General features: G+C 43.8%; 1 protein-coding gene across 2 annotated transcripts in view; it reads right to left on the bottom strand.

The window, feature by feature from the left end:
- Positions 1–728: 728 nt before the first annotated feature.
- The window catches only part of LBHD2 (LBH domain containing 2), a 101648-nt gene continuing 83745 nt past the window's right edge, over positions 729–18631 (bottom strand). For both annotated transcript variants that reach the window (XM_089661356.1, XM_089661358.1), the window contains one exon: positions 729–1346. In XM_089661356.1, coding sequence (XP_089517482.1) covers positions 1279–1346 — 68 coding nt within the window. In that variant the 3' untranslated portion in view covers positions 729–1278. The remainder of the gene's footprint in view (positions 1347–18631) is intronic.

Below are 18631 nucleotides of genomic sequence, written 5' to 3'. Positions count from 1 at the left end.
TTACAACGTCCTTGTAGGATTTGATTCTGAATACAATTCCAAATGTACACTATAGTCCCTAAACCCCTTTACAGCATTGGGGGTTGAATAATTTTGGTCACAACTGTATATATATACACACATACACACACACACACATTTATAGTGGTTAGCACTGGCTGGCAGCACTGGGGTCACTGGTTTCAATCACGAATCCCGACAATTACACTACCTGCCTGGAGTTTGCATGTTCTCCCTGTGTTTACATGGATTTCCTTCGTATACTCCAGTTTCATCCTACTCTCCAAAGACTTGCTCATGGGTTAATAAATTGGCCCTAGTATGTGTATGTATGAATATGAATTGGGGACTCTAGATTGTGAGCTCCTGGGGGGCAGGGACTGATGTGAATGTACAATATATTTATGTAAATTGTTGGTGATATATATATATACACACACAAATACACAGAGAGAGAGAGAGAGGCGACATATCGAGTGTTTGCATTGGCAGGTTAATGCCCATTTTGGTTCATGTCTACTGTACGAATATGCATGCAGACTACCCTAGATGATGCACAAATGAGACTCCATGATTGAAACAATGGAAATCCAATGAGAAGCTCACAGTGTGCAGTGAAATCAGTAGGCAACTTCAGTCCAGGAGAGGAGCCTGTACAACCATGCAAGACTGAAGGCAAGGATACAATTCAGCTTTAGAATTTCCGCCATAATCAATAATGTCTAGGGTCGCGTCTTTCAAGAACCTTTATTTTACAGTGAAATCAATAGATTGGTAAATGTAAAGCTATATACAAACAATGTAGAATTCCAAAACTTTGAAACCTACTAGATTACAATATGACAAACAAGTAGACAATAGGTTGAATTTCTTGAAAAAAAAAATAAATCAAAAGGCATGACATCTTTATAATGGGAATTAAAACACTGCGCAAAGCCTTGAAGGAATCCTACGATCAGATGGCGTCTTTTTCGGCAAGACTTGGCAGAGATCACAAGAATCGGACTCTATGGCTCGTGAGTCAGCTAGCTCTAAACTCCAAAAACCCGGAACTGGGATGACATAAGGACGACAGGTTCGGCCAAAAAAGACCTTGGACGGATTCTTGGAAACCTGGAGGATGCAGTTCCGTAGAGTCCCAACTGCTGCTTACAAGCACTAACTACTCCACTGATATTAAATGACTGATTCTCTTGTCTACTTCTGCCTGGAACAAGCTTATTATTTTTTCCTCACATTAAGGAGAACTTAAAAAAAATTTGACATTATTTAAAGCCTTTAATTAGCTGAATTTCCTCCCGCTCTACATCCGCTGTAATCTTCTTCATGAGGAGAATGTGTTGCACCTGCAATAAAGGAAAGGAATATTATTAGCGGATCTATATATAACCTGGTGTTATTTCAAGGAGGCAATTTAAGGCACATGACTCTTTTTTTTTTTAGCGTGTCACACGAGCGATCTGTTCACAACTCACCCGCAACAGAATCACTGAAACTACCTACTTTCTTCTACGGTGTCACTCTATCAGTTGCCGAACAAGCAAGAGGTTTTGTTACTGCTTCCTTGCTAGTGAGCTGGGTCCTGCAGTCATCTGGCCAGCAAGGAAGATGCCAGAGGCAGAATTGCACATGTAACATAGTCCTAAGTCCTCATGCACACGGGACGTTTTTACAGCGGCTGTTTTTGGATTTTGACGGGTTTTTTTATACAGCCAGTAAACCCCCCAGCATGTTTGTGAAGGGAGTGACTTTTGGGGGTGGGGGGGGGACCCCTGTATCATCTTCCCAAATTCTTATGTTTAACACACCCTGTGCCTGTTAAGGAGTACAGGGTGTGAATGTGAATGTATATTGTGTATTGGTGTGTTGTCCTTTGTTTTCTGCCAGGTGGATGTCCATTGTCCTCTGCCATGTGCTGCATCCCATTGTTCTGTGTCTTGGATGGGGTGGGCTGATGATGTGTTTCCTGTAGCCCTTCCCACTGATGGAGCGGGCTAATGATGTGTTTCCTGTAGCCCTTCCCACTGATGGGGTGGGCTGATGATGTGTTTCCTGTAGCCCTTCTCACTGATGGGGCGGGCTGATGTGTTTCCTGTAGCCCTTCCCACTGATGGGGCAGGCTGATGATGTGTTTCCTGTAGCCCTTCCCACTGATGGGGCGGGCTGATGATGTGTTTCCTGTAGCCCTTCCCACTGATGGGGCGGGCTGATGATGTGTTTCCTGTCCCTGGTTGTGTTTCCCCACCCTGTGTATATATCTTGTGTGTGTGTAAGAATAAAGGAGTTGACTTCCTGTCTTAAGAAGAGTCTGGTCCTGTCTTATTTCCTGCATGATCGGCGGGTGTGGTCCATGGAATGAATGGGCTCTCGTGCCCGTGCAAAACACGGCCGCATATATGTGAACCGGGGGTTGCTGCGGGACCTATTGTCTCCACTGAGGTCTGTTGTTGCTGGTGAAGGTCTTTTGTGGCTAGGAGGGATACTGGGAGAGTGTCTATTGTTGCTGGAGGGTCTATTGATGCTGGCTGCTGGGAGATCTATTGTTGCTGGTGGGGGTCTATTGTTGCTGGGAGATCTAATGTTGCTGGAGGGGTCTATAGTTGCTAGCAGGTATCTATTATTGCTGGTGAAGATCAATTGTTGCTGAGAGGGATATTTGGACAGTTTCTATTGTTGCTGGAGGGTCTATTGATGCTGGCTGCTGGGAGATCTATTGTTGCTGGTGGGAGGTCTATTGTTGCTGGGAGATCTAATGTTGCTGGAGGAGTCTATAGTAGCTAGCAGGGGTTTATTATTCCTGGTGAAGGTCTATCGTTACTGGGAGGGATACTGGGAGAGTGTCTATTGTTGCTGGAGGGTCTATTGATGCTGGCTGCTGGGAGATCTATTGTTTCTGGTGGGGTTCTATTGTTGCTGGGAGATCTAATGTTGCGGGAGAGCTCTATAATAGCTAGCAGGGGTCTATTATTAATGATGAGTCTATTGTTGCTGGACGGTGGACTGACTGTTGCTCGGGGGATATTTTGTTGCAGAATAATCTTTTGTTGCTGGAGGGGGATCTATTGTTGCTGGGGCAGTCTATTGTTGCTTGCTGCAGGGGATCTATTTTATGCTTTTCTTGTTACAATTATAAAATTCCATACAAAGTACTTAGCACCACAAAATTATACTTGGTTCTGTATTCTCTAAAAGGGGCGGAACTGGGAGGTGGGTAGGGGGTAAAACCAAGGTATGGTGTTCGGAGGTGGGTAGAGGGGCGGAGACAAGGAGTGACTCGGAAGGGGGTAGTACCTGCGCCTATTCTCTGAGAAAAAAAGTGCAAATACTATACAAAAACAAAATAGTTCATACATGGAGTGAAAAATCCCCCCCCCCCCCGATAAATATGTGCAAATGCCATCAAATAAATCCATTAAAAACATTAACAATAATTAATCTATACATTGAAAATCTGTGTACGTGCTTCACAATCACAAGTAATTCATTAGTAAATGAAATTGGCGCTATAGCCTAATACAAGGTGGTATCAAAAAGTTTTGAGACTACTTTTTTTAACATGCCAACAGATGACAACACAAGGCTGCAAGTGCAGTCACGGAGAGCACCAACCTTCAAAAGTCAGTGTACCATAATTGATTGTCCAGAGACGTTAGACAATCCAATCCAGCTGTCAGGTAGTCTCCTTATAGAATCCAGTTATCATCTTAGCAACCAATCAGAATCTAGGTGTCATCTTAGCAACCAAAAAGAATCCAGGTGCCATCGTAGCAACTAATTAGAATCTAGATGTCATCCTAGTAACCAAATGGAATCCAGATGTCATCTTAGCAACAAAATAGTAGCTAGGCGCCATCATAGCAGCCAAATACAATCCAGGTGTCATCTTAGCAAACACATAAATCCGGATGTCAGGTAGCCTCCAAATAGAATCCAGTTAACATCTTAGCAACCAATCAGAATCTAGGTGACCTCTTAGCAACTTAATAGATTCCGGATGACATCTTAGCAACCAAGTAGAATCCACGTGTCATCTTAGCAAACAAATAGAATTCAGGTGTCATCTTGGCAACCAAATGGAATCTGGGAGTCACCTTCACGACCAAATAGAATCCAGATGTCATCTTAGCAAACATATGTACAATCCGGATGTCAGGTAGCCTCCAAATAGAATCCAGTTAACATCTTAGCCACCAATCAGAATCTAGGTGTCATCTTAGCAACCAAAGGAAAGCCAGTTGCCATCGTAGCAACTAATTAGAATCTAGATGTCATCCTAGTAACCAAATGGAATCCATGTGTCCTCTTAGCAACAAAATAGTAGCTAGGTGCCATCATAGCAGCCAAATACAATCCAGGTGTCATCTTAGCAGACAAATACAATCCGGATGTCAGGTATCCTCCAAATAGAATCCAGTTAACATCTTAGCAACCAATCAGAATCTAGGTGACATCTTAGCAACCTAATAGATTCCGAATGACAACTTAGCAAACTAGTAGAATCTACGTGTCATCTTAGCAACCAAGTAGAATCCACGTGTCATTTTAGGAAACAAATAGAATTCAGGTGTCATCTTGGCAACCAAATGGAATCTGGGAATCACCTTCAGGACCAAATAGAATCCAGGTGTCATCTTAGCAACCAAATAGAATCCAGGTGTCATCTTAGCAACCAAATAGAATCCAGGTGTCATCTTAGCAACCAATAGAATCTAGTTGTAATCTTAGCAACCCAGCAGAATCCAAGTGTTTTTAGGGTCATAAATGAGAGCTGATAATGAATTGGTTGCCATAGTTAACGGAAAACTATTTGTACGGTTTTAACCAAGTAACATCATTGTTCGCTTACCACCAGTGGCTGCCTGTGGGTTCTGGGATTTTTAATTCCCCAAATAGTTGGAATGTTGAAGTTTGCCCATGTTGGACTACATGTAAAGCAACATTTAATGAGCCCTGTGTGTGTTTGTCAATGTCTCATCACATTTTATGTTGCAGTGATTGCTCCCAGAGATCTCGCTTTCTGTCACTTTCCAAATCCTATATATATCAACAGTGCACTCTAGGGAGCCGAAGCTCCAGGATGGCAATCTGCTGGAAGCAAAGTCAGGGATGGATTGTTGTGCATGGGCTCTGCAGACAAAAACAGATACTAAAAATATAAAAGGTATCTATTCAAAGAACTTCATGTACTAAAAGGTCATGTCATATAAGATCACTAAGAGTGTATGTAACCATGTAAAGAGCAGTGACAGGCTGTAATCCAGAACAATCAACCAGTGTTGAGGTGGACATGTTCTTTGCCTATGTGCCTGTGCACAGCAAATAAACAGGTTCATTTAAAGTGGTAGAAAACACTAACATAGACCCACTTAAGTGACTAGCCTCACAAGAATTAAACAAATCCTCCTACATAAGTTGTACCAGTTTATCTACACCGTCTTTTCTGTACAGCTGTTCAAAGTGCAGAATTTATACAGCTTGTCTGAGATTTCAGAAAGCAGGGGGTGAAAGCTGAAGTTACACACTGCAGAGCTTAGTGAGCTGATTGGAGGAAAGAGACACCCCCCCCCCCCCTTCACACAACATACAGGAACAGAGCTGAGGCTGTCAATGGGGGGGGGGGGAATATAATTGACTCCCCTTGTTCCCACTGGTGCTTTGTGATTGGCCAATGTCCTACATTCCTGTACAACACAGGTGTCAAACTGGTGGCCCTCCGGTTGTTGCCAGACTACAAGTCCCATGAGGCATTGCAAGACTGACAGTTACAAGCATGACTCCCAAAGGCAGAGGCATGATGGGACTTGTAGTTTCGCAACAGCTGAAGGGCCGCCAGTTTGACACCCCTGCCGTAAAGGTTCCAGATCAAAACTTGTGACTTACATACGGCTTCCTCTCTTCACTCCTGGCAGCTGAATGGAGAGGTGCCCACAAATCGGGTATATTAAACTGGGGGTTGGGAAGGGGGCGGCATGCACAGGTAAGGTCTCACCCTATGCTACTGAAAGCTAAACCTACAGGCTCTCTTTTAGGGCTCATTTACATGGGCAGGGAAAGCTCTTTGTTTAGATGCGTACAGCGTATAGTTTTGTACGCCTCTAAAACGCAGCACTATAGTAACCTCTTCCTGAGCGCGCTATAACCAAAAGACGGCTACAGCGCGATCGCCCAGTTCTGGGAGGACATCCTCCCAGAACCACATTCCCTGCGCATTCCCTGGCATTGGCCAGCATTGATGTGGGTAATCAATGAGCCCATAAACACAGCTTTTATCCACGCACAAAAAATATAGGATATCGCTGCATCCAGGGCCACACTGATCTGCAGAATGTACAGTATCTGTGTAAATGCCAACATGTGGGGACATACACCATGAAAAGAATTGTATGCGTCTGGACACTGTATAAATCAAAACGCATCAACGAGTACTTTAGGTGCATATTTTATGCAGGATCTTCTGATACCTCTGCCAAGTAGAACTTGCATTCTGTGCAGAAGCTACGCATGTTCCCGTGTGAATGAAGCCTACTGAACTCAGGAGCAGCAGCCACCTGGTTAGGTTGCTAGTTAGCCTAGTTGTAATTAGTTGAGGAACTTTTGAATATTTTTTTTTTCATATTTTGGGCTGTTGTGTGTCTCATTGGTTGCAGGTTTGACTGCTCCCCCCTGCCTTCCAAAGGGTTCTGTAAAGTGGTGGGCTGGGAGAGTCAAATCAGCAGCCATATTTATGGGGTTCCAGCCAATCCCTGGGGAAGGGTACCCAGAAGGTGGCTGGGGGGAGCATAAATAGCTTGAGGCCTGGAACAGAGGGGTTCTTGTCCAGGAGGAGAAAATTCCAGCCTGAAGGGCTGCTGCCCTTCTGTGCAGTCTGGCTGTGCTGCTGTTTGCTCATCGAGGTCCCAGCTGTGCTAGTTGGGGGGCTTATTCTACTGAACCTCTTCTGGAGATGAATGAAGGACTTCTTTTTGGGGATCTGGTCTGAAGACTTCACAGGAGAGGTGTCTGGAAGATACCGGAAGGAGTCATCCAACTATGGACAGAACAGTGTGTGAGATCCCAGTGACTGTGTGCTGCTACACCCATGGAGTGGAGAGAGACTGCAGCCCTTCCCAGTAACAATCTAAGAGATCTGCTGAATCTGCTTAAGCCCAGGTTCACATATATGCGGTGCGGTATATCACAACACTCCGGAAAAACGCATCAGCTGCAACCTGCATAGATGTGAACCTACTGAGCGACATATCAGACTGGATGTCGCTCTACTTCCTTAAACTGAACCACTCCAAAACCGAGTTTCTTGTCTTCCCCCCAGCCCGCACACCACCCCCCATTGACTTCTCCATCATGTCCAACAACGCCACCATCAAACCCGCCCCGCAGGCCAAAGTACTTGGTGTCATTCTGGACTCCAACCTATCCTTCCAGCCCCAAGTCCAATCTTTAAGAAACTCGTGCAGACTCCACCTCCGCAACATCGCCAAAATCCGCACGTTCCTAACCCCAGAAACCACTAAACAGCTCATCCACTCCCTCATCATATCACGACTCGACTTCTGCAACTCCCTCCTCACTGTCCTGCCTCGCCGCTGGCTATCCCCGCTTCAGTCGATCCTGAATACGGCTGCCAGACTCATTCACCTTTCCAACCGCTCCATCTCCGCCACCCCCCTCTGCCGGATCAAATTCAAAATCCTAACACTGACATACAAAGCCGTCCACCATACTGCCCCGAACTACATCACTGACCTAATATCCAAGTACCGCCCGGCACGCACACTCCGCTCCTCACAAGACCTCCTTCTCTCTAGTTCCCTGGTCTCCTCCTCCCATGCCCGCCTCCAGGACTTCTCCAGGGTGTCACCCATCCTCTGGAACTCCCTGCCCCAACCCATCAGATTATCACCTACTCTCCTCTCCTTTAGGCGCACCCTGAAAACCCATCTCTTCAGGGAAGCCTACCCCACCCCCTGCTAACTTGCCGACCTCCTCCACTCTTCCCACCAGTCCATCCCCCACAGCTATCTCCTCCTGTGCCACCACCCCCTCCCTCCTAGATTGTAAGCTCGAAAGAGCAGGGCCCTCGATCCCCTCATGTTTTGCATTGTATTGGTATTGTTCTGTCACATGTTCTGTCCCCCTTTGTAATGTACAGCGCTGAGCGAACAATCGGCGCTTTATAAATACTGTATAATAATAATAATAACCTAGCCTTACTGAGTATGCAACTTCTTTATCTTTTAATCCTTGCCTGTTCCATTTTTAGCAGGCGCCATGTCCACTGCCCCAGGTTTCCTGTTTCAGAGTGGCTCCTTTCTCTTGCAGCATCCTATAGAGCCACCCTTGTATGCAGGGTTGCGTCTCCCTACACTGTGTACATCAATGGAAACACACAGTCCCATAGTCTATGATGGCATGGCACTTCCCTGCCCCTCCCTCCTCTTCCGCCTCCCTTCTATAAGCGAACAGACTGGATTGTCTACTGTTCACTATTTCCTGTTTAGACCAGAAGTTCAGGGAAGCAGCCCTGAGAGAGCAGGAGCCACCAGCATTGACATTTGTACAGTGCAAGTGCTGGGGTTTACTTGGGGAATGTTTCTTTTGAGGATTTAACACTACTTTAAGCAGTCACAATGTTTCAGCAGAGAGTTCTTTGTACCTGTAGTCTGAATTTTCTCCTGAAGACTCCGGGAATGCACATCCCCCTTCACAACCCTCGCCGTCTTGTTTTTTTTTTGTGTTATTTTACAAGTGGAACCCGAGCTGCAGAAACATGTGTTTCTAGACATATTTTTGGACGAAAGATGATTCAGCTCTACTTAAACAAAACACACAGCCTCCCCCACATGATGTACTCAAGGTTTTATCTTTGCAAATAGTGATCATGCAAATAATGTTTCTTTTCCTCCCCACAAAGCGCGTGACACAAATCTATGTAAATACAAATCCGCCGTGATAGCTGATCTTTCCTGAGGAATCGTTCCAGGGAGGAAGGCGCAGAAAAGCAAACGATCGAATGCTTTTAATATTCCAAAGAGTAACAATGTGAAGTAGTGTGTACCGACCAACCCAGAAACAGTTCTATGCCAGTTATAAGTGGCAACTATGTGAGATGGGGCCCCATAGCAGAACTTTGAAAGGGTCCCCCGCCATCCCATCTCTTTCATTTCCATTGAAAAGGCTGTTAATTTAGTGATGCAGAGTACTCGCTGCTATCATAGCAAATCTATACCATTTCCCAAACTGTATATGCATTCATTTTATATATGGTGATATTTTGGGGGTCCGGATCACTAGCCAGCCGACTTAGTCAAAGAAAACAGTTTTTTATTTCTTCAAAAACAGGCAAACAAAATATTTTCTCTTTAGTATAAACCAAAAAAAACAAAAAAAAAAAACAGTCCATATGCTACTGGTAAAAAAAACCCCCAAAGTTTCAGCTCACCGCCAGCATAAACCTGTTCCATGACAGGGTTTTCAGTTCCTGCCTTCTGCACAGATCCCAAAAGATCACGAAAGAACAGCGATGTCTCCAAGCCAAAGAAGACACATACCTTCCATCCAGGACCCATCCCTAGTATCTTGTACAATATATATATATATATATAATTATTATTATTATACAGGATTAATATAGCGCCAACAGTTTGCTCAGCACTTTACAATATAAAGGGAGACAATACAGCAACAATACAGTTCAATACAAGAGGGATAGGAGGGCCTGATCCTGGAGCTTACAATCTAAGATTTTATATACAGATGAAACTCAAAAAATTAGAATATCGTGCAAAAGTTCATTTCAGTAATGCAACTTAAAAGGTGAAACTAATATATGAGATAGACTCATTACATGCAAAGCAAGATAGTTCAAGCTGTGATTTGTCATAATTGTGATGATTATGGCTTACAGCTCATGAAAATCCCAAATCCACAATCTCAGAAAATGAAAATATTGTGAAAGGTGCAATATTCTCGGCTCAAAGTGTCCCACTCTAATCAGATAATTAAGCCATAACACCTGCAAAGGGTTCCTGAGCCTTTAAATTGTCTCTCAGTCTGGTTCAGAAGGAATCACAATCATGGGAAAGACTGCTGACCTGACAGTTGTGCAGAAAACCATCATTGACACCCTCCATAAGGAGGGAAAGCCTCAAAAGGTAATTGCAAAAGAAGTTGGATGTTCCCAAAGTGCTGTATCAAAGTACATTAATAGGAAGTGATGTGGAAGGGAAAAGTGTGGAAGAAAAAGGTGCACAAGCAGCAGGGATGACCGCAGCCTGGAGAGGATTGTCAGGAAAAGGCTATTCAAAAGTGTTGGGGACTTTCACAAGGAGTGGACTGAGGCTGGAGTCAGTGCATCAAGAGCCACCACACACAGACGGATCCTGGACATGAGCTTCAAATGTCGTATTCCTCTTGTCAAGCTGCTCCTGAACAACAAACAACGTCAGAAGCGTCTTACCTGGGCTAAAGAAAAACAGACCTGGTCTGTTGCTCAGTGGTCCAAAGTCCTCTTTTCTGATGACAGCAACTTTTGCATCTCATTTGGAAACCAAGGACCCCGAGTATGGAGGAAGAATGGAGAGGCCCAAGGACCCAGAGTATGGAGGAAGAATGGAGAGGCCCAAAGACCCAGAGTATGGAGGAAGAATGGAGAGGCCCAAAGACCCAGAGTATGGAGGAAGAATGGAGAGGCACAAGGACCCAGAGTATGGAGGAAGAATGGAGAGGCACACACTGCAAGATGCTTGAAGTCCAGTGTGAAGTTTCCACAGTCTGTGTTGATTTGGGGAGCCATGTCATCTGCTGGTGTTGGTCCACTGTGCTTCATTAAGTCCAGGGTCAACGCAGCCGTCTACCAGGAGATTTTGGAGCACTTCATGCTTCCTTCCGCAGATGAGCTTTATGGGGAGACCAACTTCATTTTCCAGCAGGACTTGGCACCTGCCCACACTGCCAAAAGCACAAAACCTGGTTCAATGACCGTGGGATTACTGTGCTTGATTGGCCAGCAAACTTCCTGACCTTTGCCAAGAGAAAGATGAGAGACATGAGACCGAACAATGCAGAAGAGCTGAAGGCAGCTATTGAAGCATCCTGGTCTTCCATAACACCTCAGCAGTGCCACAGGCTGATAGCTTCCATGCCACGCCGCATTGAGGCAGTAATTGCTGCAAAAGGGGCCCAAACCAAGTACTGAGTACATATGCATGCTTCTACTTTTCAGAGGTCCGATATTGTTCTATGTACAATCCTTGTTTTATTGATTGCATGGAATATTCTCATTTTCTGACATTGTGGATTTGGGGTTTTCATGAGCTGTAAGCCATAATCATCACAATGATGACAAATCACGGCTTGAACTATCTTGCTTTGCATGTAATGAGTCTATCTCATATATTCGTTTCACCTTTTAAGTTGCATTACTGAAATGAACTTTTGCACGATATTCTAATTTTTCGAGTTTCACCTGTGTGTGTGTGTATGTGTATATATATATATACACACACACACACACACACACTCCGGCCACTTGATCCGGATCCATGCATTCATGTTGTTTATGCCAAATTCTAACCCTACCATCTAAATGTCGCAGCAGTCAGTCTGCCCATTCTCCTCTGACCTCAGCCACTCACTGGATATTTTCTCTTTTTCGGACCATTCTCTGTAAACCCTAGAGATGGTTGTGCGTGAAAATCCCAGTAGATCAGCAGTTTTTGAAATATTCAGACCAGCCCTCTGGCACAAACAACCATGCCACATTCAAAGTCACTTAAATCCCCTTTCTTCCCCATTGTGATGCTTGGTTTGAACCTCAGCAAGTTGTCTTCACCGCATCTACATGCCTAAATGCATTGAGTTGCTGCCATGTGAATGGCTGATTAGCAATTTGTGTTACCAAGCAATTGAACAGGTGTAAATAATAAATTGGCTGGTAATTGTGTGTATATATATATATATATATATATATATATATATATATATATATATTTATTAATTAATTACACATACACACACACACATATATATATATATATATATATATATATATATATATATATATATATATATATATATATATACACATACATATATATATATATATATATATATATATATATATATATATATATATATATATATATATACACACACACACACATACACACACACAGTGTATCTATAATATATATATATATATATATATATATATATATATAATTTACTGTATAACCAGACAGATCCAAGCACCATAGCAAACGATCAAAAGCTTTTAATACTCCAAAGATAAACAATGTAGAATAGTCTGTACTGACCAACCCAGCCAAAGTTATATTTCAAATGTAAGTGGTAACTCAGTGAGATGGGGCCCCATAGCAGAACTATTAAAGGGGCCCCCATCCCAGCTCTTTCAGATCCATTGAGAAGGCTGTTATTTTAGTGGTACAATCCTATACCATTTCCTAAACTATATATTCATTCATTTTATATATAGTAATATTTTGGGGGTCCGGATCACTAGCCAGCTGTCTTGGTCAAAGCAAATAGTTTTTTATTTCTTCAAACACAGGGAAACAAAGTATCTTCTCTTCAGCATAAACAAAATAAAAACCAGTTCATACTCTTCTGGTACAAAAAAAAACAAAAGATTCAGCTCACCGCCAGCATAAACCTGTCCCACGATAATAATAAATGAATAAAGACGCCTGATGCCTCCAATACACACACAGTTCATTCAGGTAACCGTATTGGAATAAATTGGTTCTTTTTACTCCTGCAAAGTTCTGTAGATCAGACTTGTAAGAGGCTCAGCTCAAGATGACAGCTTGTCACTGTGCTAAAACAGCATTAACAGATTATTTGTGATTTGTGGTTTTTCTTTAATATGATTTGCCTACGTTTTTTTTTTTTTTGCCTGCATTTTCCATTTTCACCTCCAGTGTGTTTGCAGTAAAGAAACACTACAAAACATGACGCATACCTGACACCTGTAGCTTTGGTACCGGGTCTACAACGCCTACTGCAAGGATTCTGGCAAACGTTCAACTCCTGTTCCAAAAACACAGGAAAAAACGTCTGCTGAAATATTTAAAAATGAGAGCCAAATGAGATTCCACATGGAGGATTGAACCATTTTGAAATGGAACTCTGCAACATGTCCTATCATACTTCTCAAATTGTCAGGGGCGCTTCTACTGTAGTCTGAGTTATATTGCTGCAGGATGAAATTGTGTCAAAGCTTAATCAGGGGCGGACTGACAACTCATGGGGCCCCCGGGCAATAGGGGAACATGGGGCCCTTGTGTCCTTGCCCAAACTCAAAAAAGCCTATGAAAAAGGTAACAGGGGCATCTCATGGGGCCCCCTACCGACCCCGGGCCCTCGGGCAGTGCCCGAGTTTCCAAATGGTCAGTCCGCCCCTGAGTTTAATTGAACAAGCTGAGGTTAGAAGCTGATTGGCTGCCATGCACAGCTGCACTAGATTCTGCGCTCTCCAGTTTTAGCAAATCAACCCCAATGCATTTTCAACTGACCAGTTGTACTCTCCATTGAAAGTATAAGTTTTAGGGCTCGTTCACACTTGACTTTATTTCTAACTCTTGACGCCCCTATAGCATTTGACAGGCGTTAGGCATTCTTAACGCTCCTCAAACACTCCCGGAACGCCCTATGCGCGGTTTTGAAGCGTTTGATAGCCTTTTTCCAAGTGGTAAAACCGCACCACAAACTCCTATAATGAAGTTAAATGGTCTGAACGCTCCGCAAACGCCTCCCAACTGCGTCGCAAACACCCTGCAAACGCCTGCCAGGCGTTTGACGAGCAGGACCATAGACTTGAATGGGAGGCTTCAACTCCTCCTGACTGGACATGAGGCGTCAGTTTTTCCGCGACGCTAACGCTTCAGTGTAAACAGCACTGTGTGCTGCCATGTGCAGAATTTTAATTAAAATTAAAATTTGCATTAAAGGCACTTCCCAAATGCCTGTCTGACACCTGCTGACAAAGCTAGTGTGAACAAAGCCTTAGGGTGACAACGCATAAGTACAACTGATATAGGGACAGAAAGTTGTCACCCTATAAAAAAGAAATGCCTTATTATTTATTTCAGGTACTTATATAGCCCTGTCAATTTACACAGCACTTTACATATATATTGTACATTCACATCAGTCCCTAACCCTTAAGGAGCGTACAGTCTAAAGTCCCTAACTCACATTCATACACATACTATGGACAATTTAGACAGGAGCCAATTAACCTACCAGCATGTCTTTGGAGTGTGGGAGGAAACCCACGCAAGCACAGGGAGAACATGCAAACTCCAGCCAGGTGGTGCCGTGGTTGGGATTCAAACCAACAACCCTAGTATTGCTAGGTGGAAGTGCCAACCATTTAGCCACTGTGCTGCCTTAACCCCCCTGGCGGTATTCCCGAGTGTAGCTCGGGGTAAAGTTTCAGTACCACAAGCAGTAACCCCGAGCTACACTCGGGCTTACCATGCAGCGTTGCTCAGGGATTCCCTGCAGCGCTTACCTTGTCCTTCGCTCAAGCAATGTGTCCCCTACAGCATCCCCGGTCATCTCCTCCGGCCGATGCTGGCATCCGGCTTCCGTGTTCCGGTGCCTGCGAGTGTCTGGATGTACGGGGGCCGGAACTGGCAGCAATTTTAAAAATTTTAGAAACTGTCATTTTCTAATAAACGAAAATCACATAGTAAAACATTGCTGTTTCAAACCATTTCACATACATTTTGTCCTGAGTGCTTTGTCCGGCGCCCTGCCTGCATTTTGACTGTTCTTTCTGCCTGGAAACTGAGAAATGTCCATCGCGTCCAAAAAGCGTCCCTTTAGGTCAAAAGCCATTTTAGACCGGCTAGAGAACAGCGATAGTAAATCAGAACCACTTGCAGAATTGAGTGATAATGATTTGTGGGGGAAATTCCTCATCAGACACTGAAAACGATTTTGTGACTTTGCTCAGTGATGTGCAAACTTGGCGCTATATTTCACATTTCACTGTTTTTGGTTTGATTATATTATTGAATTAAATTTATTATTATTATATTATTATTTTTTATGATTATTTATTAAATTATAATTTATGATTTTGTGTTTCAAGTTTTATCATACCCGGGATGTTTACTAGACTCTTGTTCGGACAGATTTCAGTGAGTTATTCCTAAGAATTACAGCCTACAATAAAAAACGCCAAATTTCCATGCAAAATAATGGTACCGCTTTCAGCACTATAAATCTGAAATAATCATACCCAGGGGCGGACTGACAACTCATGGGGCCCCCGGGCAATAGGGGATCATGGGGCCTCTGTGTCCTTGCCCAAACTCAAAAAAGCCTAGAAAAAGGTACCAGGGGCATCTCATGGGGCCCTCTACTGACCACGGGCCCTCGGGCAGTGCCCGCATTTCCAAATGGTCAGTCCGCCCCTGATCATACCACCAGGGAGGTTAACAAGGATCTTCATAGAAGGATCACAGGTATGATTTAACCAAAAGCTGCAGATGAAAAAAATACTGAGAATAACATCGGAGGTGACATTAGTAAAAGATTAGCGGAGATTTTAGTGATTGGGGCTTTGCCGGTTCACTTTCAAGGCTGGTGTAAGACAAGGATGGTTGGCTAGTTGTGGGACATCTGGAGACTTCGCAAAGATTAAAAACTACCAGCAGATTACAGGCGAAAGAGCTATTCAAAACACACACAACTGATTACAGGATTTAGCTATGTCTGAAATGTGGAAGTGCAGGAAAAACACAGACCGGTTCTTGGCCAAAAAAAAAAAAACAAGGTCAAGAGAGGATATGAAGATATATTATGAAGGACGCAGAATTTATATTGGAAAATAAGCCAGAGCTATGGAAGGGCCACTTATCACCCAAGATGACAAACCTCTGTCTAAGTCAAGGTTCACACCTAAGCGGTTTCCGCAGTGTTTTACGTAAACGCACAGCAGTCCATTTAACATGATTTCTTATGGGACGCATTCACATCTCCGCATATTCACCCGGTGCGTTTTTTGGAAAGGGTCAGTGACTTTTTTAAACGAAAATAGTTGCGTTTGTAGTTCTATAGACTTTAATGGAAACTCTGCAGAAAAGCATGCATTGCGTTTTTGCTGCGATTTTGCTGCGTTTCTTATGTGTTTTAAATCTGCCTAGCAACAAGAAAAAAAAATGCAAAATGCGGCAAAAACGCAGGTGCAATAATGCAAAACGCAGTGCAGAAACGGGTCAAATGCAACTTGCATAGGTGTGAACCTAGCCTAACAAAGATTTACCCTCACTTCCTGCCCTGCTGGCAAGTCGTCTTGTTACCCTGCAGCTGGTGGGATCAACTAATGGTCTGAGAAGACTTGTTACCCCCCCCCCACGCATAGCAGTCCATTTAACATGATTTCCTATGGGACGCGTTCACATCTCCGCATTTTCACCCGGTGCGTTTTTTGGAAAGGGTCAGTGACTTTTTAAACGCAAAACGTTGCGTTTTTGGTTCTATAGACTTCAATGAAGACGCTGCAGAAAAGCTTGTAGTGCGTTTTTGATGCGTTTTGCTTTTTAATCTGCCCAACAAGCAAAAAAAAAAAAAAAAAAAAAAAACGCGGCAAAACCCCATGTGCAAAAACGCAAAACACACTGCAGAAACTGATCAAAACGCAAACTGCATAAGTGTGAACCTAGCCTAAGGGGTGTATTTATAAAGCAGGGAATCTGAAATTTACCAAACATTCACTACGGGAAAGTCTTCCTAAATATTCACCAACAGTGAAAGTCACCATCATGGCTTTATAAATTTGCTTGTGTGTAAAGCAATTTCAGATAATAGAGTTTTAAAAATCAGTCTATCCAAAACCGGCATTTCAGTGTTTGCTGAACAGCGACAGTTCCTTAAAGAGGAACTCCACCCTTACTATCAAAATTCCATTTTTAAATCCTAAAATTTGTCCCTGTACAAAAGTAGGAAAATTCATAATTACTAGCCCATGGAGTCCAGTTCTCCCTACACTGCTCTTCTCCAGTGCCACCATATTAAATTGAGAACCGGTGCATGGACAGACATGCTGCAGGACATTCGCCATTTCTTTACATGCGCAAGATCACGCAAGCTGCCTCCTGGGATGCTTGATCTAAAAATCCCAGGAGGAGGTTTACAGAACCGTGTGTATGGGCAGAAATGCCACAAGGGATCCCGGAGTGACCCACAGTGAATGCATGGGGTCGCAATACATCATCCTCTCCTAGGAAAGAATTATAGTGTTACTAAACCTGCAAAACAGTAAAAAAATCAGTCTGTATATGCAGTAAAGCATGCTTGTTATACTCACTGTGGAACCTAAGGGGTTCCTTTTTACCTGCACTTTTATCCCCTGCATTATGTAAAAAGGCTGTTTGATCCTGTCTTCTCTGATCCTCCCCTTCTTCTACTGTCCCCAATCCATCTGCTGATAGCACAGAGCTCTAGGAGACACTCTGCACATGCACAGTTTGGTCTGTATAGCTTGAGAGTTTTTTTTTCTTGGGAGAGTGCATGTGATCAGCACAGGGCCAATCAGCACTGACCAGACAGAGCGTCAGGGGTTATGCAGCCTCATAGGACTGCTATATACTGCTGATGAGAAAAGGTATTTAGTAGCTTATATATACTAACATAATTGCATTTCCATGTTCTGTGCACTGTGGGAGACCAAATATAGTGAATGCAGGATCCGGGGAGACCAGATATAGTGAATGAAGGGTCCAGGGATACCAGATACAGTGAATGCGGGGTCCAGGGAGACCGGATATAGTGAATGCAGGGTCCAGGGAGACCGGATATAGTGAATGCAGGGTCTGGAGAGACCGGATATAGTGAATGCAGGGTCTGGAGAGACCAGATATAGTGAATGCAGGGTCTGGAGAGACCAGATATAGTGAATGCAGGGTCCGGGGAGACCGGATATAGTGAATGCTGGGTCCGGGGAGACCAGATATAGTGAATGCAAGGTCCGGGGAGACCGGATATAGTGAATGCAGGGTCCGGGGAGACTGGATATAGTGAATGCAGGGTCCAGGGAGACCGGATATAGTGAATGCAGGGTCTGGAGAGACCGGATATAGTGAATGCAGGGTCTGGAGAGACCAGATATAGTGAATGCAGGGTCCGGGGAGACCGGATATAGTGAATGCAGGGTCAGGGATGACCAGATATAGTGAATGCAGGGTCTGGGGAGACCGGATATAGTGAATTCTGGGTCCGGGGAGACCAGATATATTTAATGCAGGGTCTGGGGAGACCAGATATAGTGAATGCAGGGTCCGGGGAGACCAGATATAGTGAATGCAAGGTCCGGGGAGACCGGATATAGTGAATGCAGGGTCCGGGGATACCAGATATAGTGAATGCAGGGTCCGGGGATACCGGATATAGTGAATGCAGGGTCCGGGGAGACCGGATATAGTGAATGCAGGGTCCGGGGAGACCGGATATAGTGAATGCAGGGTCCTGGGTTTAGTAACACTTTAAGGACCTGACCGTTAAAAAATAAAAACATTTTTTTGCAGGTGACATGAGAGAGGAACTTTAGAAAGGGTGTGAAGGTTCACTTTAAAGTAGAACTCCAGCCATAAATGAAACTCAT

This window comes from Staurois parvus, unplaced genomic scaffold, assembly GCF_062004578.1.
Source record: "Staurois parvus isolate SC_StPar_1 unplaced genomic scaffold, SC_StPar_1.0 ptg001329l, whole genome shotgun sequence".
Taxonomy (NCBI): Eukaryota; Metazoa; Chordata; class Amphibia; order Anura; family Ranidae; genus Staurois; species Staurois parvus.
Note: the sequence above shows the minus strand (reverse complement) of the source record. Positions and strands in the feature narration are given on the sequence as shown.